The sequence below is a fragment of the Notolepis coatsorum genome, assembly GCF_963971535.1.
Source record: "Notolepis coatsorum genome assembly, chromosome: 20".
NCBI lineage: Eukaryota > Metazoa > Chordata > Actinopteri > Aulopiformes > Paralepididae > Notolepis > Notolepis coatsorum.
Window position 1 is genome coordinate 47,920,857 of NC_140184.1, and position 24,513 is coordinate 47,945,369.

Here is a 24,513-nt window from a genome sequence, read left to right on the forward strand (position 1 = left end):
CTGGATCGTAGGGAACATTGTTTAGGCAGAGAGAGAGAGAGAGAGAGAGAGAGAGAGAGAGAGAGAGAGAGAGAGAGAGAGAGAGAGAGAGAGAGAGAGAGAGAGAGAGAGAGAGAGAGAGTCATCTAAATGGCATGGAATTCACTGTCTTGGTGCTGTTGACCTGATAAATATTTGTTTCCCCTCAATACACTATCTGTCTATTTAACCTTGTCAGTGGCTAGTAGAAAAGTCAGTGTTAAATTTGATCAGGCTATGCACTTTGATCAACATACCACTGTGCCTCTTTCTTCCATTTAAGAAACATTGCCAAGCTAAGGTCTGTTGTAACCTGAGCTGGAGTTGATAATTCACATGGTTATATCATCCCGGCTGGAGTACTGCAATTCTCTTTTCACCTGCCTCAGAAAGTTGCCCCTGAACCATCTACAAATGGTCCAGAACGCTGCTGCAAGGCTATTGACCAGGTCTAGCAGGTCAAGCCACATCACACCCATCCTATCTTCCTTATACTGGCTTCCCATTAAGGTTAGGACACATTTTAAGGTGCTTGTTTTCACATATCAAGCCATGCATGGTCAGGCACATGTGTACATCTGTGACCTGATCAATTCATATCACCAGTAGGTCACTGAGGTTTTCTGACCAGGGCTTACTGGCTGTCCTGATCAATCCATATATCACCAGTAGGTAGGGCTGCAACTAACGATTATTTTGGTAGTCGACTAATCTGTCAATTCTTTTTTCGATTAGTCGACTAATCTAACGATTATTTCTGTCACACCCTCCATCTCTGCTTCCTGTGGGCATGGCTCCTTTTCCGGGCTCCAGTGCATGTTTTACCTCACATGCTCAAGTCTGCACACCTGTGAATGTCACTGTGTTGTCCAGTCCCTCTGCCTTAACATAACATAGCAAATTAAAATAATGACTCATGAAACATTTTAATTTGGATCTTAAGCTACTTGCTTAATCAAATGTATTTTAATAACATAAATACAATAATCAATCATAATGAAAACAAAATAAAATAATACAAATTAAAGTGCAAGTTTAAATGTAAAGATAATGTGCAAATAATGTTTTAAAAGTAACTCGAAGTAGCAGCCTCTGCCCCAGCACCGCGGTTCTGATGGCTCTTAACCTGGTCCAGGAGGGTGACGTGGATCCACTCACTAGGCTCCACCATCTCCAACAGCTGTAGGGGGAGAGGAGAGGAGGATGAGTCAGATCAGACAGACTTCTAGGTATTTTGTTTGCTGTGTGTGAGTGAGAGGAGCTGTGTGTGTGTTGTGTGTGTGTGTCTGTGTCTGTGAAAAAACTTCATTGACGACCATATTTAGTCATCATTTTCATTGACTAAATTAACACTGACCACATCCCCATCCAAGACACACCCCCGGTAAAGCGTGCCATGACCGAAGGAAAACACAAACAGCCCGCACGCCACTCACACTGCCATGCACAGCGATGGGAATGCCACCCCTGCGGGCCGCACCATCTCCCCCGAAAGCAGTTGAAAGCAGTTATTTATTCAAACTGGCCTTTGTTTCGTAATTCCTAGTGTTTTGTTTAAGGTTGTTGTTGATTATGATTGATTGTTTGTTTTTCCACTGTTTTGTAGTGAAAGGTGTGCTACAAAATAATTGTACTTACTTACTTACTTACTTACTTACTTACTTACTTACTTACTTACTTACTTACTTACTTACTTACTTACTTACTTACTTACTTACTTACTTACTTACTTACTTACTTACTTACTTACTTACTTACTTACTTACTTACTTACTTACTTACTTACTTACTTACTTACTTATGGCTCATGAGACAGTTCCAGATTAAAGACTGGAACTTTAACAATAGACTATGCAGATTTGTTATTGGCTGCTTCTGCCCCCTTAGCGACTATTTTGTATTTTTTGCCTATTCTTTTTTGTGTTTCTGTGTACAACGATGGCTGTGTTGATTATTATGTCATGAAATTGGGTCCGTTTGGTCATTTTCGATATATATCCATTATGTTAAATGATCACCATTAGAATACCTCTAAAAAAAAAGTTATAGACCTTAGCTTGCCAATTAACCTAAGGTTTTTTTTCTTCCCATTGACTCTAATGTTAAAACGCTGATTTTTAATCTGCACTCATTCATTAAATTTTCGATGTAATTATCAAATGAACGCTCTGTCCATACTGCCGTGAGTCAGGGAATATTCCAGAAAGTCTGTTACCGAATTTCGACACACGGTGGTGCAATTGCACTATGGCTGATGTAGCCAGCCAGAGAACCGGCATTACGCTTTCAAGGGGCGAGATCAGCGGGCTGCAGCCTGTGAGAGAGTGCTCTCGGGGGGGGGGGGGTGGTGGGGCACGGAGAGCGATCATGCGTGCATTGGAAATGTTCAGCCCAGCAGCTGTGACACGGAGAGGAAGGAGGGGGGATTGTCCATCCTGATGCCGAGGTGCCGCCCCCTTGCGCTGCTCTGATCTCACTAATGTGCGGAAGACAGCGGTGTGTCTTCAGAATGTACCGGGAGAACGTGTACTGTAACCCTGCGGATATAATAATCAATAAGCAGTGCTTACTAACGTTAGCGTCTCAGCTATTTCTGACCGAATTAGTCATTAATTTGTAAATATAAAGACAGATTATTTTTCACAAGGACTTGGTGCATGTTTTCCACACTGCAATATGGGGTTGAAAACGTGTATAAATATTTTTCTTTTGGTCTACTTTTTCTCCCATTTTCTATTTTTCTCCCATCCCAATTTCGTATCGTCCAATTCTACCCTCCCCTGTCTCGAACGTTGTTAGGCCATGCCTCCCACAAGCCGGCTGCAATGTGGACTAAGCCTTACATCACGTGTCCCCTCCGGTACTCAAGGAAGCAGCAGTCGCATCTTTTCACCTGCACAGCGCGATCTCTCAGCGTTGGGGGTCTGCGTTTGGAGGGCGCGCCGCCCCCGTCGCTTCCTGATTCTGCTGCGCAGGCGCACCAACCGACCTGTAGGAGTCGCTGTCCACAACGTCCGATCCCCACCCATTAGCTTCCCACCCCCTAATACTGCCAATTGTATTAGATAGATAGATAGATAGATAGATAGATAGATAGATAGATAGATAGATAGATAGATAGATAGATAGATAGATAGATAGATAGATAGATAGATAGATAGATAGATAGATAGATAGATACTTTATTAATCCCCTTGGGGAAATTCAGGGTATCTCGCAGCTCACATAGTATACAGACATTGACCGTTCCCATACAGTTATTGCACGTTATGTCTGCATCATGAGTTAAAAATAAGTACATGATAAAATTCAATTAAATCATACCCATCAATATTAAATAGGAAGAACACTAAGAGCATAACCTCAATATATGTGTAAAAGATTACAAATGTTTCCTAATTTTAACCACTTATCTTCCCGTTTGTTTGATAGTAAATCCATTTATTTCATATTTATACAAGTTTGGGGGCGGCTAGGTGGTGCAGTGAACGGCCAGCCAAGCTGATAGCAATGCGGAGAGCTGGGCTCGAACCCAGCATCTCCTGCATTGGTGGTGAGCACCTTGCCCACTGCACCACCTAGCCGCCCCCAAACTTGTATAAATATGAAATAAATTGATTTACTATCAAACAAACGGGAAGATAAGTGGTTAAAATTAGGAAACATTTGTAATCTTTTACACATATATTGAGGTTATGCTCTTAGTGTTCTTCCTGAAAAAATGTATATTAAAAATTATAAATGATATGGCCTTGAACTTGACGCAACACTTTCCTGCTTAGCATTATAACTCTGCTAACTTGTTACGGGGGCACAAGAGAAGACAGAGACATTGGCTGCAATTGATTTTCAAATGTATCCATTATGACTATCCTGCCTATCTAAAACAGTTGATGGTCCCTTTTTCTTGCACTTATCGTCTAAGACACTCTGTACAGTATTTTTTCACAGTTTCTCCATTCTCAAAAGCAATGGCCAAGAAATCCTTCATGTTCAAAGCCCCTTCGGACTGGCCTTCTGATTAAAGGCTTACACTTTCTCTGCCAAGGACGCCTAAACTCGTCATTCCCCGCCATGCTCATTCTGCCAATGACGCCGTAACACGTCATTGAGATCAATATTTCAAAAATCTGTGATCGCAATCATATTTCTCCCCCGGAGACTTGAGATCTACTGTTGATCCCCTCTCAACTCTCCAACGGTTCAAGAGCGCCATCTGGTGGCCGATCGGCGGATCGCCCAAACCGGAAACCGGAAACGGAAGCTGGTGCTCATTCCAATTCGGTCCAATCACTCGCTAATAGTCCCGGGACTCGAGCTAAACACAATGGATAGCAATCCGTTACCAATAACTCGATAAACAACATGATTTGGACGTATATACTATTATACAACCTGGAGATGGATCGCATATTTCAACATCCCATAATAGGAATATTGTTGCTCCACGCTCATCGCCCAACGCTACGAGGAAGCTACGGTGAGTTTCAGCGTTTTTTTTTTAACGTGTTCGATACAAACTGCTCTAATGATCATATCACCCACACTAGATGAATCATCTAACGTTGGCCACGGAATTATAAACGACCCCCCCCCCATCCGGTCAACATCAGATGATAAGTAGTAACTTCTAGAAGCACGTCCATTTGACATTTTTTATCTCGCGCCGATCGCTATCAAACTGTATACAATCATCAATATAATGCATGTAGGGCTATAAATCATGTTCTGCAGAAAGTTGCAGAAAACGATAAAAACATACTTATACTTTAGACCGTATTTTAGTATGAATATGTGAATGAAAAAGTACAACGTTGCTACACCCTGAACAATAGATACTTGATGTTGAATGGGCCATAGTAATGTCAATTTAGCAATACAATTTAAAAAGTTATAGCCCTGCAAAGAAGGGGAACTTCTCCATAGACAAATAGAGCTGGCAGAGGATGGTATAATGATGTACATAAGCCTGGCGAAGAAAGTGTTAAGATGAGGCTACAGTTTTGTATAGAATGTGTGTTCTGTGTGATTTTCACATATTATGATCTTGGGATGGAAGTCTGAATCAAGTCTATTGCAACAGTCCATTATTACAGCGAAGATTAAAAGTGCCGTAAAGCCTTGAGCCTGAGTTGTCCTCTTGCAATAGCTATATATGGAGGACAATTTAATAAGAAAAAGGTCTAAAAAGACTGCGACTGCCATAGCCTTGCACGCCCACACCTCACTTATCTAATTTTTTTTCACAAAATACTCTCTTATGATCATTTACAGGCAAGCTTGATCAAAGCAATGGCGGGCCCCTGAAACGGTTCATTCTTTCCCTCCTACACAAACACATGCATGCAAACTGACTTACTATCAGGGGCTATGTAGGCATACACACACACACACACACACACACACACACACACACACACACACACACACACACACACACACACACACACACACACACAGAAAGCCCCCCATCCCTTATGGGCGGATCTGTTTACTGGGCCACTAGACACTATTGACATTTTGGTTGCGTCGCAAAGCTGGCATTTTGTACTCATGCTATGTGCACATCTTGACTCAAAATGCCAATATATTGTTGCTTCTTTCACTCAACCCTACACAACACTGGTAAGCAGGACATCTGAATCTGACTTGTAAACAAAAAAAATAAACGGCCAAATTGACGGGAGCACCGCTTGACTGATGTAGCCTGTGTACTCCAACCATGCAACCCTCTGCCTGGCTATGGATGCCAGGTTGTGGCCACCTTATCATAGTGAGTCCTAAGCCACTCACAGTCTAGAACTCCTTTTGAAACTGTCCAAACTCTGGTAATAAATGTATCTGGGGCCTATGTAGACTAGAGTGAAACATTTAGGAAACTATGGATAATCTCAACACCAACTCCCCACAAAAGAAGCATTTTGGATTTGACTATCAATGGCAAAATGCATGCGTAAAGGAGTGAGTTTAGCTATCGGAAGCGAAGAAATGTGGAGGATGATGTTTTAGTGGTTTGATGCAGCACATGGATTTAATTGGGCTTTCTGTGTGAGAGTTGTGTTGCCATATTAGAATGTGTCACCTTCTAATATCCTTCAGCTGTTTATGTTTTGTGCAATCTGGCAACCCAGAGAGAAAGAAATGTAGACACCTTTTTCTCCACCTGGTGTGTGAATCATTTGACCTTTTTAAACCGCAATGTTAATAAACAGCTCACAAGTTGTTACTGACTTCACTCCCTCTCAACAGAGATGGATGGTGTGCTATAGCCTGTGCTACAGAATTAATTCAAGAGTGGCCAAATTCAGAATGGATAAACTGTGGAACTTTGTCTATTTCACACACTTTGTATAGCATACCATATTACATTGATTTTTGTGTAGGTTTTTGTGGTGATCTGCCTCACTCAGACGGTCTTTGTAAGACAATGTGTTACCAAAGTCTGTGTTTGAGTATTTTCTTTATATATTTATTTGCTGTGCAGTAGCTTATTCAGGACCTTAATTCATGGCTTTAAACTGCGAGTAAAATGGTTGCATATGCAACCTCTGTTCTGGGGAAGTGCATGTTCTAATTTAACTGGGTGGCACTAGTGCGAGTGGGGGAGAAATCGCATACGGTCGGCGACGCAACTGTAATTTGACAATGTCGGATCTAGTTTACTGGTCGCTCTGCTGGCCTCCAATGCCTCTAAATCAGGGGTGTTTTTATGGTTAAAAAAAACATTAGGGGCTTCAGCCCAGGGGGGTGGAGGGGGGGGGGTGTCCCCCCCCCCCCCTTTTTTTTCTTCTTTTTTAAGCACAGAAATACGCAATTTTAGAGTAATTAGAGATGAATACTGAATAACTAGAATCATTAGAGGTTCTCAAAGTGAGGTCCAGGTCCATGAGAGGGATCTGGGCAGTCCCCATAGAAAATTCAAAGTTAACAGGACCAAATCATCAGTTTCTTATTTATTTATTTATTTAGCCAGATAAAACATTGATCTGGTCCAAGAAGCCCCAACAGGAGTACAAATATACATATATACACATATATATATACATATACTGTACATACATACACATATACACCAATAACAAAATAAAAACACAGTTAAGAATCATACACATAAGCAAATAAACAAACAAACATATGCACAGCCTATGTACAAAATAAATAAACAGTTCATCTCTAGTCTTTACAGTTTTCTTCAATTGCATAAACACTCAAATCAAAAGTATTACACAATTAGCAAAACCTTACACTCAAGGAGCAAAATATAGGCCCAGATTTGCACCCCTACAATGTCAGCCTCACTTTTTGCAAAACAATACACACAGTGATTTGCAAAACACTAAACACACTTGCATTACATTAGACACAGAATGTCAAATTACCACACATATGAGCCAATTGGTTAAACACAGCCATCAGATGCACAAACACACCATTGCTTAATTGTAGATACACAATCAGGTTTAAGCACTATAAAAATGCAGCAGGTGAGTTCACCTGTCTTCAACCAAAATGGAAGGAGAGTGAAGTACTGTACACAGAGAACGTGAAAATATACAATACATTCACCAAACACTACACAAGACAACCAATGATGCAGACTGATGAAAATATACATTTTCTCCCATTTTCCCAAATCAGTCAACATGTCAACATGGAGAATCACAACAAAAAAACTATCTTGCCAGATCCAGCTAGGCAAAGAGATAATGTCTAGTATTTTCTGTTTAAATTTTTTCAAAAAGAAAATTGTGTTACTGTAATTTTAACCTGTACTGGATACAGTATTTTATGTTTGTCTGATATTTGCTGAGCTTACAGTGTTATGCACATAGTAGCATGAAAACTGGGACATGTATTGTTGTGATTCTCCATGTTGAAATGTTGACTGATTAGGTTATATGGAGAGAACATTTATATTTTCATCAGTCTGCATCATTGATTTGGGTATATGGAGAGAAAATGTAATTTTTTTCATCAGTCTGCATCATTGATTTGGGTATATGTAGATAAATAAATTATATTTTCATCAGTCTACAGCATTGGTCTTGTGTAGTGTTTGGTGAATTTATTGTATATTTGCACATTCTCTGCGTACTTCACTTACAGTACTCTAATCACTGAGAAGTAGAATTGCTAAATGTGTTTTAGGTTAAGCACAGCAGTGTGTGTAACTGGTTCAAACTGAATTAAGTCATTATGTAACGTGTGTTTCATATGGTAACAAAATTAGTGTATGGTTTTGACAAGTGTTTAATTTAGCAAAGGATCTGAGGTGTTCTGATAATTGTGTGTGTGGTTGTGCTAATTGTGTGTTTTGAAACACCGGGCCCCGTTTTCAAAATCATGCTTAGGCAATCGGAAAAAAACTATTGTGTGTTTCATTATATACATGTTTCAGTCTTCTCATAAAAAAAAGAATCGATTTTTGGGTCTTTTCCTGCCTTTGGTCCGCTTTGCATTCACATCTCAAATGAACCGCAGCAGGGTTCACTTGCAAGAGTGAATGAGCTTTCACACCACCAAAAACCAACCGGACTATCCGAGGTTCGATTAAAGCTTATTATAGGACACTGGACATGGGTATGGATGGCTCCAGGTGCTGCTGCGTTAAAGTGCACATCTTCAATATCTGTACTATTTAAAAGCACAGTGCAGGACACACTCAAAGGTTATCGCACCTCAGAGATGGCAGTGGACATGTATGACAGGACAAAGGCCATATGTAATGGCCTTTGGATTGAGGAACATACTACCAGCCAAAGGAGGAAGCAGAAAAGGATGGACGAGTAATAGTATGTAGTTGAGTCATCTTGTGGCACAAGCTCAGACCTCAGCTCAGGAGATCAGCTGAGACAGAGACTGTTCTATCCAGTCGTCGACAGAATGCTGCAAGAGCTTGAGAGCAGGTTCTCATGAGTTGGATAACAACTTATGAGAGGCATACAGGCATGTTATCCAGCCTCAGACCAGTTTCTCTCAGTGGAATTGCTGCAACCCCTCGCCACACATTACAATATCCAACTATTGCCAGAGGAGATCACAGTTGCAAAGTGTTTCCTGGTCAGGAAAGGCAGAGATGCAGTCCCTACTATCCAAAGTGTCTTTTCCCTCCTGGATGATAATAATAATAATAATAATAATAATAATAATAATAATAATAATAATAATAATAATAATAATAATAATAATAATAATAATAATAATAATAATAATAATAATGCATTTGATTTATAAGGCGCCTTTCAGGGCCCTATTCCCCGTACCTGGTTCAACTAAGTCGATCAAGATGTCATTATCCAGATTCAGTTAACCCGATGTTTGAAGCCGGGATTTTCCTGTTCCTCGAAGGTGGATTCAGTCTTGTTAACTCAAACCAGACTTGAGACCCAGGATAAGTGCGCGCGGCCGCTCCAGTTGAAAAGCCAGCACGTATCGATAGCAGAGATCCTGATTCTCTAGCGGCATTGATTGATTAATTGATTTAAAACTTTATTAACATATTGCAGTACGGCTCAATCGCCTCGCCGACAAGTTAAATGCGTTATCTATAGGCTAATTTTAAGTCCCTCATTACCTCAATCAATCAGATTATATTTCTTTAAACTTGCCTGCTGGATTGAATAATCAAATGAGATCTTGCTAGCGAAAATAATTAGTTAAACTGTTATACAGAATAACGATACAGCTCTCTTACCCATTGATTGATGTATGGTCGATCATTTACTTATCTCCACTGTGGTGTAACGGGTTCTTCTTTTGACTTTCACGCAGACGACCGGGGTTCGAAACCTAGTCTTTTCCTTCTTTTTGCGATGTAGGAATAATTCAATTTGGTGCACGTTGAGAGCTATATAAAGAATGACATCCTCAATGCATGTAGATTTATAATATTTTAACTTAAAACTAGGCTACTTTGGCGTATAATCATTAATATTATATTCCAAAAAATTATAATGGAAACACGGGGTTTCGAACACCGGTCGCCGGGTTGCCAGGATTGAGCACTACCGCTGCGCCACTGTGCCAGATGGGATAAATTCATTGTTTATACATTAATGAACGAGAGACCTGTGTTTAGAATATTCTTTATTTTGAATGAAGTTTTATCTCTTTATTCTCATTCATTAATGTGACGTCAACGGCTCATTCAATTTCTCAAATCCGTCAAACAGCGCATCTCATCAGACATCTTAATCCCAGTTACAATTAAAATAACCACATAATGTGTACATCGCACCGAGCGAGCGCCACGGTATATAACGTGCATTATTTAGGACAAAGTGAATTTAGTATCAGCATTTTGGGTCTATTTTACATTTCAAAAGCCCCCTCTGGAAGAATGGAGCACAAAAACGTAATTCAGAATGGTATAATGCAGATCGTAGACTGTGGGAATAATTTCAGGAAACGGGCTGTCATTTCTTTGCGGGGGCGTGGCGATGGTTCATCCGGCTAACTTGAACTTAAACCCTGCTCTCGACCAGGCTCAAACTTTTTGATCTGTTGTCATGGTGATTTAGACAATCCAGCTTCGGGGAACAGGAAGGTCCGGCTTAAGTCAGACTTGACCGAAAGTTATCCGGCTAACTCAGTTATCCAGGTACGGGGAACGGGGCCCAGGACACTAAAAAAAAAAGTCCACAAATCGGTGAATGAAAGAATTATAGGATCAAATGAAAACTACTTACTAAAAATGTTTAAAAGTACTAAAAACCAACAAAAAATACCAAACACTAACAAACATTCAGCACAGACAATGGGGATGCTGACATAAAAAAAAAAAAATATATATATATATATAAAAAAAATGTAAACAATTTTTTTTTAATTTTTTTTAGATCCGGGGCTAGGAGAAAAACATCCGGGGCTAAAGCCCCGGAAGCCCAGGGCTAAAGCCCCGGAAGCCCAGGGCTAACGACGCCACTGCTCTAAATGTGTCTGTGGTGCTATCACACCAGCCTGTGTTCTAATGAGTAGCATAGTCCTCCATCCAGCCTGTTCCTCGGATGGGAGAATTCAGTACTGTATATACAAAACCTTCAATTTGATCATCTTCCCTTTATTAATTTCCTTAGATCTTTTGTACACATGATCTCAAGAGGGTACTGAATGAGCTCAGTGGCAGTTTTCTAAGTTTGGTCATTATTATCATGGTTTTATTCACTGTCAAAGATGAAAAGAAAAATCATAATTCATATTTTCCTTTGTTTCATCAGAATTTAAGCAAGCCTAGTTATAGACACAATATTTCTGAGACTGAGAATACATTCATTGAGGTCCATAGATGTTCCTAGATACCAAGAATATGCAAATAGCCCTTGTAGAAGTGGAGCAATATTCCATTTACCTAGGTATACATTTTATGCAGATTTTCACCTGGGGTGGAACAGGTTAAATAGATCTTATTGTTAGAATATGGTGCTCGCACCCTGCCTGTTCTTATGATGGCTTCTCACTCAAGGCAAGTTCTAGACCAGCCATGATTTTTTGTGCCGAAATGGCAACTACCTCCATGTTTGTCTTATTATTATCACATGAGTGTGGAGTTCCCTTTATATATTATATATATACATATATTTATTTCATTAAATTAAGAGAGAATGTGGTTGTGTGTGAGCCTCCCTCTTCATGATGAATCCTCTTTAATCTGTTAGTGTGCAGACCATTACGAAGCACACATACCAGGGCTGGGCGATATGGCCTAAATATTATATCACAATATTTTCTGACCTTTCGGCGATACAGGATCACAATGTTTTTCCTTTTTTCCCCAAACAATTCATTATGAGGCTTACCAATACAGTATTTGAGTTTGCAAGCGAACATTAAAGACAAAAGACTCATGCATTTAGCATTTTTATATTATATATTAGATTTAGATTATTGGATTCTTAGATTATATATTTAGCATTTTAGCCTTTAGTTTTTTTATATTATATATTCGATTAGATTTAGATGATTAGATTACATATTGTAACTATTTATTTATTTACATGTATGTATACATTTATTATTTGAACGGCTTAAGGCTATATCTGTACTTGATGTTTGTTTGTTGTGTTGCATACTTGAAATAAACTTCAATCAAATCAAATCAAACCCCCCCTCTTAAAAACAAAAACCTGTGTTTAACCTAGCCATCTATAAAACATCCTGCTAAAACTGTGAAACAAATGTCCTACTCCCCTAAAGAAAGAAATACATAGCAAACATGACTCAGTTATCCAATAGTGCTGCTGCTTTTTATTTTGTTAAAATCTTTTAGTTAATAAGATTAAAAGACTACAATATATATGACTACAAGGGCCAGAAGCCGACTTCATGACGGCTTCCTGTCCTCGCATTCCATTTCCGGTTTTCCGGTTAACGTTACATTTTCAACAACATATTGCTGCTAATTAAACACTTCATGGAAACGGAGTAACGTTAACGTTATGTCGAGTTCATACGTGTAGTGTAGTATGAACTCGACATAACGTTAGCATTACTCCGTGTCCACTGTTGCTGCCACTGTTGCGTCGCAGATGGATGGTACACTCTGTTAGCTCCGTAGCTAATCCGCTCATAGACTAACTTACCGATAGCAGTACCGTTAACGTCGGAGCTTACTCCTGGGTTTCAGGGGGCATCCCTAGCACCGAGCCACCGCCTATCTGTCTCTGGCTAGGTGTGTGCGCTTGCGTGTGTGTATGTGCGTGTAGATGACGTAATTTGGGCAAGTGTGTGTGTGACTGACTTTTTTTTTCTGCGAGAGGGAGAGGAAAGCATTTAGCACTGCGCTTGTAAGTCTCATCTCAGCCGCAGCGGCCTCTAACGCGAGGGCAAAACATCACGATATCCACGATATGTTTAAAAAGTGTATCGTTAATGAACTGTACCCGATATTTATATAATATCGTCATATCGCCCAGCCCTAACACATACTCATGATCAGTTGATGATCAGGCACAAACGCATATATAGATTATCGATTGCCGTTTCTTTCCCATACACGCTATATACAAAAATTCAAATGTATATGATCGGTATACATTATGCATTATGTGTGGAGGAAAGGGGGGGGGGGGTCGTTTATAATTCCTTGATCATCAGTAACTGCTTTATGTAGTATGGGTGGATATATTGACCAGATGGTTTGCAAACAAGGAAATGCACAATCGGGTTGAAAATAACGTTATATTCCTCTTACCGTGGGCCAATGAGACTGGCGGTGAAAGATCCCAATTATACGACGCCGATCGCCTAGGTCCATTTCCGGTTTGTATGGCGCAACAAACGCCGAAATCATATCGATTATTAAGTTTAGAAAGCGATCCATATGCACTATAGTGTTTGTCAGGAGTCCCGTAACGAGATGTGACTGCTGGAGGACTTTCATCGATGCACTGATGGCACTTCCTGTTTTGCGAGTGTAACTCGCCCGACCATCCACCAGGCGGCGGTATTGAGCCGTCGTTGCAGTCACATCTAGGGTCCAGCTGCAGCACCGGGGGTGGTTGGATGAATTATGAATGCCATGGCGAAAAAATTAAATATTGATCTAAAAAACGCTGTACAGCGATCTTGGCAGACAACGCATGGCGGGCAATAACGCTGAACAGCGATTTTGGCGCACAATGTGTTAAGATGAGCAGTGCATCAGTGGCCCTCACTCTCACCTCTCTCTCTCTCTCTCTCCATCTCTCTCTCTCTCTCTCCCTCTCTCACCCCCTCCCCACCTGTCATTTTTCTTCCTTGAACTCTCTTCCCTTACTTTGTTTGTTTGTTTGTTTGTTTGTTTCTTTCTTTCTTTCTTTCTTTCTTTCTTTCTTTCTTTCTTTCTTTCTTTCTTTCTTTCTTTCTTTCTTTCTTTCTTTCTTTCTTTCTTTCTTTCTTTCTTTCTTTCTTTCTTTCTTTCTTTCCTGTCCTTTTTTATTTCCCCCCTTCCCTTCTACCCCCCCCCCCCCCCACCCCCCCCCATCCACTGCCACTAATGGTATGTCTGTGGGATTAATAGGTCATGCTAGAGGCAGGGTGAGAATGCAGGATGGAGAGCTGAATTCCACGGTCCCCCCGGGGGACAGCAGACCGTGAGCAGTATAGAGCGCCTGAAACCTGACCCCATGCTTATCTGTGAGATGTCCGATACACATCTGTTTGTATCTGTGTGGTGGAATTGGACATCTAAATATTGACAATACGACTCCACTTTGTGCAGAGAACAACCAAACCTCCTTTTTCTTCTGATTGACATTCAATACATTTTTATTTGTGTCTTCTTTGTGTGGAAGGTAGTGATTTTAATATCATGGCTTAATTGTGGTTATGTATGTACAAAAGCTGAGCTTACTTTTCAGGTTAACACTAGCACAGGTCACATGACCCCTAGGCATTTTCAATAAATGTATCCTTGTCACTCGGTCGAGCTCCAGCTCTGTCACTCAATGACTTTTCCTAAAAGTACCCGTTTTATCTGGCACGGTTTCTGAAATTTCAAAATGACTTCAGGAAAATGGAATTAGAACGTTATTTCAGCTATTTCTGCTGAGCGGCCACCTCCCTCCCTCCTTGACCCTCCCTCCCTTTCGCTCTCTCCCTCCCTTTCTCTCTCTCCCTTTCTCTCCCCCCTCCCTTTCTCTCTCTCTCTCCCTCCCTCTCTCCTTCTCCCTCCCTCTCCCTCCCTCTCTCTGTCTCTCTCTTTCTCCCTCTCTTTCCCTCTCTATACCTCCCTCTCCCTCCCTCCCTCATTGACCCTCCCTCCCTTCTCTCCCTCCCATCTCCATTCTAAAGGCTGTCGGGTCTTCTGACCCGTACCCGGCGGGAATTAGTGTAATTTTCTCCATGGCTGTGCTAGTGTTAAGGTCGCTGGAGAAGCTGCATCAGAGATGAGCGGGGATGTGTTTACAGCGCCATGCCATCTTTTTCTTCTTTTCAATCAATAGTTGTCTTTTCACTCATATTCCGTGGTTCAAGGATAATAATAATAATAATAATAATAATAATAATAATAATAATAATAATAATAATAATAATAATAATAATAATAATAATAATAATAATAATAATAATAAACTTTATTTGTATAGCACCTGGCTTTCATACAGAAACTGCAGCTCAAAGTGCTTCACAACAGAAAAAAGACAGGCATAAAATGAGCACATAAAGTGCAGACATATACAATCACAGTTTTTCACATTAGGATCTAACATACTAACAGGCCACCTTGTTTATGGTTTGATTCAGTTTTAAATAGACAATAATAAAAAGAGTAAGATAAAATAGACAGAGTGCTCTGACTCACTTTGGCATAGCCACATACGCTGGAACTGCAATGCCGATCGAATCTCACCAGATGGCAGTATTGTCTACCATTTGAACTCGGATAGTCTAGTTCAGACAGTGTCTGTCAATGATCCCTTTCTGTCCTGACTCGCTCTGTGGGGGACGAGCTCTTCCAAAGCAATCGAAAACAGATCTGCTTGCCTCAGAACCTATAGTGTCCAGTAGACACGTGTAATTACATATAAACTTGTAATCGCGATCGCCGATGGGATAATCGGAATTATTCTTTTCGGATTACCTTCTGGCTAAGGTAAGGCCCCCCTATGTCTATTTTACCGAACGTGAAATGTGTTTATGTAACGATCACAGCGACTTACTCTACCAGTCATAGACAAGGCTTTTTCTAACAATCGGATTTTCAAGGTAAGACTTTCAGGTTTAACACTCTGAATCGGTATCGGTGGTGAAAAGCATGGTACTGTTGCTCCCTAAATATATATGATGCAGATGCATTCATCTCAGTATTTTAAATGGTCATGTGGTTAACCAGCAAATATTGGTGAAACAGAGTGTCATGGACCTGGATCAAAGCAACCAAGCCCCTATGAGTTACCTCCATCTCGAAAGTCATGGAAAAAATAGTCTACGAACAGGTCGAAAAATACCTTGCGGAAAAAAATTTAATCTATGAATTCCAATCTGGTTTCAGAACATCCCACTCCACTGACATATGCCTTCTCTATTTGCATGACCACATCAAACAAGAGGTGGACACGGGCAAATACTGCGGCATGGTCATGCTGGACCTCCAAAAGGCTTTCGACACTCAATCACTCCATTCTGATTGACAAAAAAGCAATTGGTTTTGATAGTTTATCAGTGAGCTAGATGTAATCCTACCTGGAGGGGAAATAACCGATGGTAGAGGTACAGTAACAGTACCCTATCCCCCCCATCTCAGTGAACTGTGGTGTTCCACAAGGAAGCATACTCGGACTGTTACTGTTCCTAATTTATGCAAATTGTCATCAGCTTGTGACTGCAACTTGTTCCAGTTGAACAAACCCTCAGCTCAGAACTCGGCAGAATCTGCACCTGGCTCGCTGATAACAAACTATCATTACACCTGGGTAAAACAGAGTCCATTCTCTTCGGATCAAATAACAAACTCAGCAAGAACAATGGCTTCTCTGTTACAGTGAGTGACAATATTGTCACAAGGAAAGATGAAATTACATACCTGGGTTCCATCCTAGAAGCAACTCTTTCCTGTGACAAGATGGCATCCAATGTAATCAAAAAAGTCAACCAACTAACAAGATTCTTGTACCGGATCTCCTCTCTGGTAAACAAGAATACCCTGAAGACTCTGGCAGGAGCACTCATTCAAGGGTACTACGACTATGCTTGCACCTCATGGTACCAAAGCACCTCAAAGGCATTAAAAATAAGATTACAAACATCACAAAACAAACTGGTCAGACTACTGCTTGACCTTACTCCTAGAATCCACCTCACCCCTGCCAATTTTCACAACCTAGGATGGCTTAGAGTAGACGGCAGTACAGCAACTTGCAATGGGCCTGGTCTACAAGATTCACTACACCACTAAGGTACCCATGTACATGTCGAAATACTTCCCAAAGGCCACTGAATACCATTGACCACAACACCCGAGGGAGTTCCACAAATCATGTCCAACCCAGATTCGGCTCAAACAAGGGACTAAACACGTTCCGTAATTATGCCACATCAATGTGGAACGCCCTACCCACAGCCGTAAAAAATGTGAATCACTACCCACCTTCAAAACCGCTCTCAAAGAGCACCTACGGGAGGCTGCAATTCGAAACTGGCCCCCGTAAATGTCTGATCCCCCCTCCCACCCACCCACCCACCCCCTCCTAATGTGTTCCCTCCCCCTCGTATGTATATATTTACTGTTAGGATCTGTTTAACAGTACTGTACATTTGCATATCTTGCATGTCACAAAAGTATCTAAGTAATATCTGTATGTCATGTATGTCATAAATGTCATGATTAGATGATTAGATTATTATATCTGTATATCTGTATGTTGTGTATGTCATAAATGTCATTATTAATTGAAAATGGGGGACCCTTATGTAAACAAGATGAAAGTCTTTCTCTGGTCTGCATCCCCTTAATAATTGTGTGTAGTGAGCTGTACTGTACTGTACCCATTCTGCAATCTATTAATGAAAGTTTTCAATCAATCAATCAATCAATCAATCAATCAAGTATCTCCTCCCCTATCTTCTCTCCTCTCTCCTCCCCTTGTCTCACTCATCTGCCTTCTCTTCTGTCCTCCTGTGTGCAGCAGGTTCATCTCCCTACCTAACGGCGTGCTCCAGATTCTGGGAGTGACTAAGGAGGACGAGGGTGCCTATCACTGTGTTGCGTCCAACTCTGCCGGGAAGCGCTTCAGCCAAGAGGCCAGTCTCACCGTCAGCACAGGTAGGCTCCATTGACCACTGACCCTCATCTAAGAAGGGCTAGTTTGCCCGTCTGAGCTGAAAATGAATGAACTCCCATCCTTCAGCAAATCTTTTTTAACTCATTGACCGCCATGCATTAGCCTCATCATGTAGTAGCTACCGCCAGCGTTGTAAACAGTGGGAGTCACTCACCTTGTTTGCAGGGCTATAACTATTTAAATATTATAGCTATATATGCAATACTATGGCCCATTTGACATCGAGTATCTATAGTTCAAGATGTGAAAAAGGAATATTTTTTCCCTCCATACATTCTCGTTTTATACCGTGGTGAATATAAGTATAGTTTTAGAGTGGTCTAGGGTAATTCCTGGGAGGCTAGTATTAGGCTGTGACACATATTATACTTAATCCATTGGCATTTCGTCCCTATACATGCTACAATAAAAAATGTAAATGCATATGATCGGTATATTATGTTCCATCATGCATGCATGAAAGGGGGGGGGGTCGTTTCTGATTAATTGATTGTCAATAACGACATTCGTTAGTACAACAGCATACGCTGTTGGCTATGAAAACAATGGACAACCAAGCTGAAATTTAGGTTAAATTGCTCTTACCTAGGGCGGCCGGGTAGCGCAGCGGACTAAGCATCTGTCTACCACAGCAGAGACTGTGGGATCGAATCCAGCTGCGGTACCTCCGGCTTGGTCGGCCGTCCATACTGACACAATTGGCAGTGTCAGCGGGTGGGAAAGCCGGTGGGCTGGGTCCTGGTCGTTGTAAACAGCGACTCCTACAGTTCGGTCGGGGCGCCTGCACAGCGAGGGAAGGATCTGGTGGAGGTAGTGTGACCCTTCCACACGTTACACTCCCCCAGTGAGAGTCCGCGCTGCCAGGTGAAAAGAAGCGGTGGGCTGGCTACACATGTGTCGGAGGAAGCATGTGATAGTCTCTGCCCTCCCAGACCGACGGTAGGGGGTAGAGTGCGCAACGACCAGGAAGGGGATTGGGAATTGTCATAACGACTAACATTGGGATGGAAGAAAAACGGAAAAAGGAGAAGAAAAAAAAGATAATACAAAAAAAGATTGCTCTTACCTGTGGCCGATGAGACTCCAAAAAGAATATTCCAATTATTTGATTGCCATCTGCTAGATCGTATGTCCATTTGGCCCATGCCATAACCCCCAACAGCATAATCAATCTGGTGTCCCGAAGGCGATTCAATGCGATCGGGTGAATATCTTGATCCACGTTACAAGAAAACACATTGCCACACAGTACCAGAGCATACCTGGATGATTTATGAATGGAAATAGCGAATAAAAGAAATAACGATCCAATAACGAGTATACTCGTTGTTGGCGTTATTCAATTGACGGGCTGTAACGAGTATACTCGTTGTTGGCAGCCATTGACTTAATACATATTATCCATGTATTTATCCATTTGAACGTCATCGTTATGATTGTCCCGACAGTAGACAGTAGTAGTAGTAGTAGGAGGTAGAGCAGTCGTCTGGTAATCCAGCGGTTCCTGGTTTGATTCCCGCTCCTCCCGGGCAGTGTGTCGAAGTGTCCTTGAGCAAGACACTAATTGCTCCTGATGAGCAGGTTGGCACCTTGCATGGTTGCCTCTGCCGTCGGTGTGTGAATGTGTGAGTGAATGGGTCAAATGTGAGGAACAAATTGTAAAGCGTGTTGGATAAAAACACTATATAAATGCAGCCATTTACATCTGGTCTGAATGCATGTGCGCCCATTTGAATCATATGCTTATATACTGTCATGAACCATGCTCAGGGTACAGACAAAACAAGGGAGACCACACAAGTACCTGATGATTTTAAAGAAAAGTAATTTAATTAAGCTATGGAACTATTTACAATAAAGGAATTAAACAATGAGTGGATCAGTAATATCAGTGCTGTAGTGAGTGCATGGATGAGTCAGTCTGTGGTGTGTGTAAGTGATAAGATGAGAAACAAACAAACCAAACAAAACAAAAGGCCATGACCAGCTTGGAGGAGAGATAGCCAAAATGGAGAAGCCAGTCCTTTTTAGACATGTGTGACTCCTCCTCCTGACACACCTGCATAGGTGTGTCTGATTGCCAGGCTGTGAATGACAGACAGGTTAGCAAACAAACACACATTCATGTCCCTTAACACTTTCTGTGCCATAACCCATTCTCGGGTTATCTTGCCAGCAGTTGAGCGCCATACCCGAGATTTCTCTGGTTTTCATAGTTTTTTTTTCTTTTCGATTTTAGTATTCTATACACTCACGGACCTCAGTGTTATCATTGGAACTCAAAAAGGTTGGGGATAATAGCTGGCACTGAATGAGTTAACCAACCTGTAGGAGGGATGGGGTTGTTACAATACCTACCCTTACAATCTATTCTTAACCCTTTAATAATTGCAAAACAGTATCCTTATACTATTTTAGATTATATAAGAGATTATTAAATATAGTTTTCATATACAATTTAAATAGTGATGATTGTAAAATGAGTTTTAATTGCATTAGCAAACATTGCAACAGGAAATAAACTTGGGTCATTTTAGAATATTATTATTACGTTAGGAGTTACGTTTTTGTCTAAAATAATTTACTTGATCTATTATCTCAGAATTGTACTCAAGGAAGGTACAGTACTTTGTTGTTTCCATTGCTATGAGTGACCAGTGATGCGAGGTGTGATGTCATAATTAGACAGGCCACAGCAAGGGCATTATTAGACTCCCTAATGAGTTACTGGAGAGGTACATCACTTTTAATTGGCTGCTGGCTGCTGACAATTTTGTATCTTTTGTGAGACAGGGCAGAACTTTAGTGTCATGGTGAGAGAGAATGAGGAAGAGAGGAAGGGAAAGAGTGCTTTTAAACACCTGCAGGTTTTGTGGACCCTCGGTTGCCTGGACGTGTGAATATTAAAGGCAACCAACTTGTGTTCAGCTTTTCGTTCAGCGTTTCTCTGATTGGCCACACGGCCAATCAATCAATCCACTAGCACACGCCCTTGCGGCAAGAGAGACGCGGCAGAAGCGCTTGTCGAACCAGCGGTGTTCTGTTGTGTGACTGTACTACAGCGGTGTTCTGTTGTGTGACTGTACTAAACTCTTCCACCACATGACCGACATTTGACATACAGTACACCTCCTATCTATGTTGGGATTATGTTTGGTCATGACAAAACAATAAAAATCGCTACTGTTAGTAATGCTGCCACCACCCACTTCAATGACAGAGCTCTCATATTTGCGAATGCATAAACTATATCTTAAATTATGGCGATGTGTCTAATATGGCTGTCGCGAAGTCATTGATAAGCGACAGCCATATTAGACACATAGCCATAATTTAAGATATAGTTTATGCATTCGCAAAATATGAGAGCGCTGTCATTGAAGGGCTTCTACAACGGAGGAACGGCCGCTGCTGCTGCTGGAGCTGAACCGAGTCAAGCCGGGGGCGGCGCACGGAAGCCGGGGATAAACCACCGCGTCGCCCCGCTGGCGCTTCAGGCTCAGCAGCCTCCACGGGCGAAATAACATAACGTTACAGTTCCACACTGATGTACAGTGAGTGTCTAATATGGCTGTCGCGAAGTCATGCCTCTCCCTCTGAAAGCCCATCCACGCTGTGTATCATAGAGACATAGAGCACTGGGTTTTATCACTGGAGATATATTTCTCACTCACCATTGTATTTTGCGCCATCTGACAATATCATAATGATGTGTTTTCTATATTATATCCACAATCATTCATCTAAAAAATTGTATGGGCTTTGATTAAACATGTAACCTACAGCACAGCAGGTAATGGTGTTAATCAATGGAACGCGAAACATAATAACGTTACGCTTTCTAGTTCAGCGTATTTCATAACTGTATGGGCTTTGTTTATACACGAGTGAATCTGGTAGTTGGTTGTTAAAAACGCGAAACATAATAACGTTACGCTTTCTAGTTCAGCGCATTTCATAACTGTATGGGCTTTGTTTATACACGAGTGAATCTGGTAGTTGGTTGTTAAAAACGCGAAACATAATAACGTTACGCTTTCTAGTTCAGCGCATTTCATAGCGCTCCACTGCTACCGCAGCTGAACACAAGTTGGTTGGAACAGCAGCCCAACACAAGTGCGTTGGAACAGCAGCCCAACACAAGTGCGTTGGTACACAAGTTGGTTGCCCGCGCTGCCGCTCGCTTGCTCCTTGGATTTCATTTGGAACGTGGGACGACTGCCACTTGCCTGCGCGTGGGGGCGGGGGGGCGCGGCCAATCAGAGAAAAGCCGAACACAAGTTGGTTGCCTTTAATATGCCTGGACACCGCTTGGCAGAGTCCAAATGTCTTTTTGAAAGATATCACTTTTGTACACACACACACACACGCGCGCGCGCGCGCGCACGCACGCACGCACGCACGCACGCACGCACACACACACACACACACACACACACACACACACACACACACACACACACACACACACACACACACACACACACACACACACACACACACACACACACACACACACACACACACTCACACACACACAGACACACATAGACACACACATACACATGCACACACAAGGTGACACGCTCCCAAATTAGGTGTTATATAAAAAAGATATACTCCTCCAATCATAAGGGAAAGCCCGGGTGCATCAGGTTCCTATTTAAAATCCTCTACACCTCAACAGTAAGGACAAAAGAAACCACTTGAGGCTCTTTTCTGAGCCATCTCATCAAACAGATGTCAGATCCAATGCCATCACTCTTTCTTGCCTCCACTTCCCCAACTCTATGAATAGAACACCTCGACACCCGTGGCTGACAGAGCAGCGCCGATGGCATCTAGTTGACATCTTTAACTCGTATGAGGACACGTAGGAGCTCTGTTCAGTGCAGCTGTCTTCAGGCATCCCCCCACCCCCGCCTCAGTCTCATTCCTCGCTGTATTCCATTCTCTCTCTCTCTAGCGTGCAGACAGAGACCGACAGGCACTACATGTGGTGACACTGGTACTTGATATCGGCTCAATAACGGGTTCAGATGAGGTATCGGCGTGGGGAGAATCTCCCCAATACTAAAATTGGATGCATGCAACTTGACTGAAATGAAAGTTGACTTGACTTTCTGCATCTTTGACACATAGAATGATGTTAGATCTCTCTAATGGTTACTAGATGGATTATGTCTCAGTTTCCGTTGTCCTAGAAACTAATCATTGATATTTAATCTCTTAACAGGCACCCCGAAAATTGACAATTTCTTTTACTTGAACTTGAGGACTGTATACTTTTTTTGCAAAGCTTATCTTTATACTTTATAGCACATGCATAAGCCTGGTCTCTTTTGAAAGATAACATTCTGAAGTTACTAATGCAACAAAGGAAAATAAATGTTAGTGCTAATGAAATAGAGTAACATAGATCTGAACTTGAGTTGAACTTGAACATATTTCTGTAGCAGTTGCAATACAAAATAAATAAAAGTATAAGCTGGAAAACAGATGCAGGTAAACCGTGTGCCAAAAAAAAAGCTCTCCAGAATTCCATTTCCTCATTCACAGCCATTCATTCGAAGTCTGATTGACTTCTCGTTTTTGCTCGTCAACTTTGCTTGTCAACGTTCACCTAGATCCCTTATCCGAACCCCCCCCAAGTGGGGTATCATTGCGTTCGAACGGCAACAAACAGATATTTTATTCGGTATTCCATATGTTCTGCGAAAAATGCAGCCCCGAGCCGCTAGGCGCTCGCAAAATGCCGTGACTTTCGTCTGTTCCACCGGCGGGCCGTTGCATGCACATTTGGCATGTATTTTTTTTATACAGAAATCAGCATTGTTCCTTGGTGAAGTGACCCTTTAAGTATAGAGCAGGATGTGAACCCTGGAACAGTCTTGGTTGTCTAGGTGCTGGTCCCAATCTGAGAAGGATCTGACACAAATTAAGCACTGCTCATATTTTGGTCTCTTTATTTTTTCCATAGCTGTAAAGTACTAAATAAGACTGTTGTTAGACTATCACTCTTGTTTTTTTCTTCTGTTGGCTCTTGCATGGGCTTCCTGTGCGTTTTATGATCGATTTTAAGATTTAGCTGTTTGCTTGTAACCCTCTAGCCCCTCCTCCCTGGGAATTTTCACATTTTAATTTTTTTTACATAATATGAAACTACAGGTTCATACCAAAATAAGCCATCAATTGTCAAATTTGAGCCGATCGTTTTCAATCAATGTCCTATGAAACATTCTGGTAACATTATAACCTAAACGCAGTTCAGGGCTTTGAAAGGAATAGAATAGAATCTTTATTGTCATTGTTGGTACAATGAAATTGAGTTTGAAGCATCACCACTTGCATACAAACATACTGAATATAGCATGTGCAAAATAATAATATCAATAATAATAATATAATATCAATGTCCCAATGTCCTCAATAATAATAATATAACATCAATGTCCCAAGTGCAATAGTGCTAGTGCAAATAAATAGTACAGTGACAGTCCAGTGAGTTAATGGATTGAGGGGGGCGTTGGCTTGCAATGGATGGAATAGTGTATAGTACAGCAATGCAAGTCCGGTTCACAGTTATTGTTGTAGTGTAGAAGTGGGAGTTATGTCACCGGGGGTTTGGGATGGGGGGTGCGGGGCGGCAAGTTGATGGTGATCGTTGAGCAGCCTGACAGCCCGTGGATAGAGGCTGTTGGTCAGTCTGCTAGTTCCGGACTGGATGGATCTGTAC

At 41.5% G+C, this 24,513-nt stretch overlaps 1 protein-coding gene across 1 annotated transcript in view; it reads left to right on the forward strand.

The window, feature by feature from the left end:
- The window catches only part of igdcc4 (immunoglobulin superfamily, DCC subclass, member 4), a gene marked incomplete at its 3' end in the record, with an annotated part of 355,876 nt that overhangs the window by 130,085 nt on the left and 201,278 nt on the right, over positions 1 to 24,513 (forward strand). Inside the window, exon 4 of the mRNA XM_084337406.1 lies at positions 17,625 to 17,758. Coding sequence (XP_084193532.1) covers positions 17,625 to 17,758 — 134 coding nt within the window. The remainder of the gene's footprint in view (positions 1 to 17,624; positions 17,759 to 24,513) is intronic.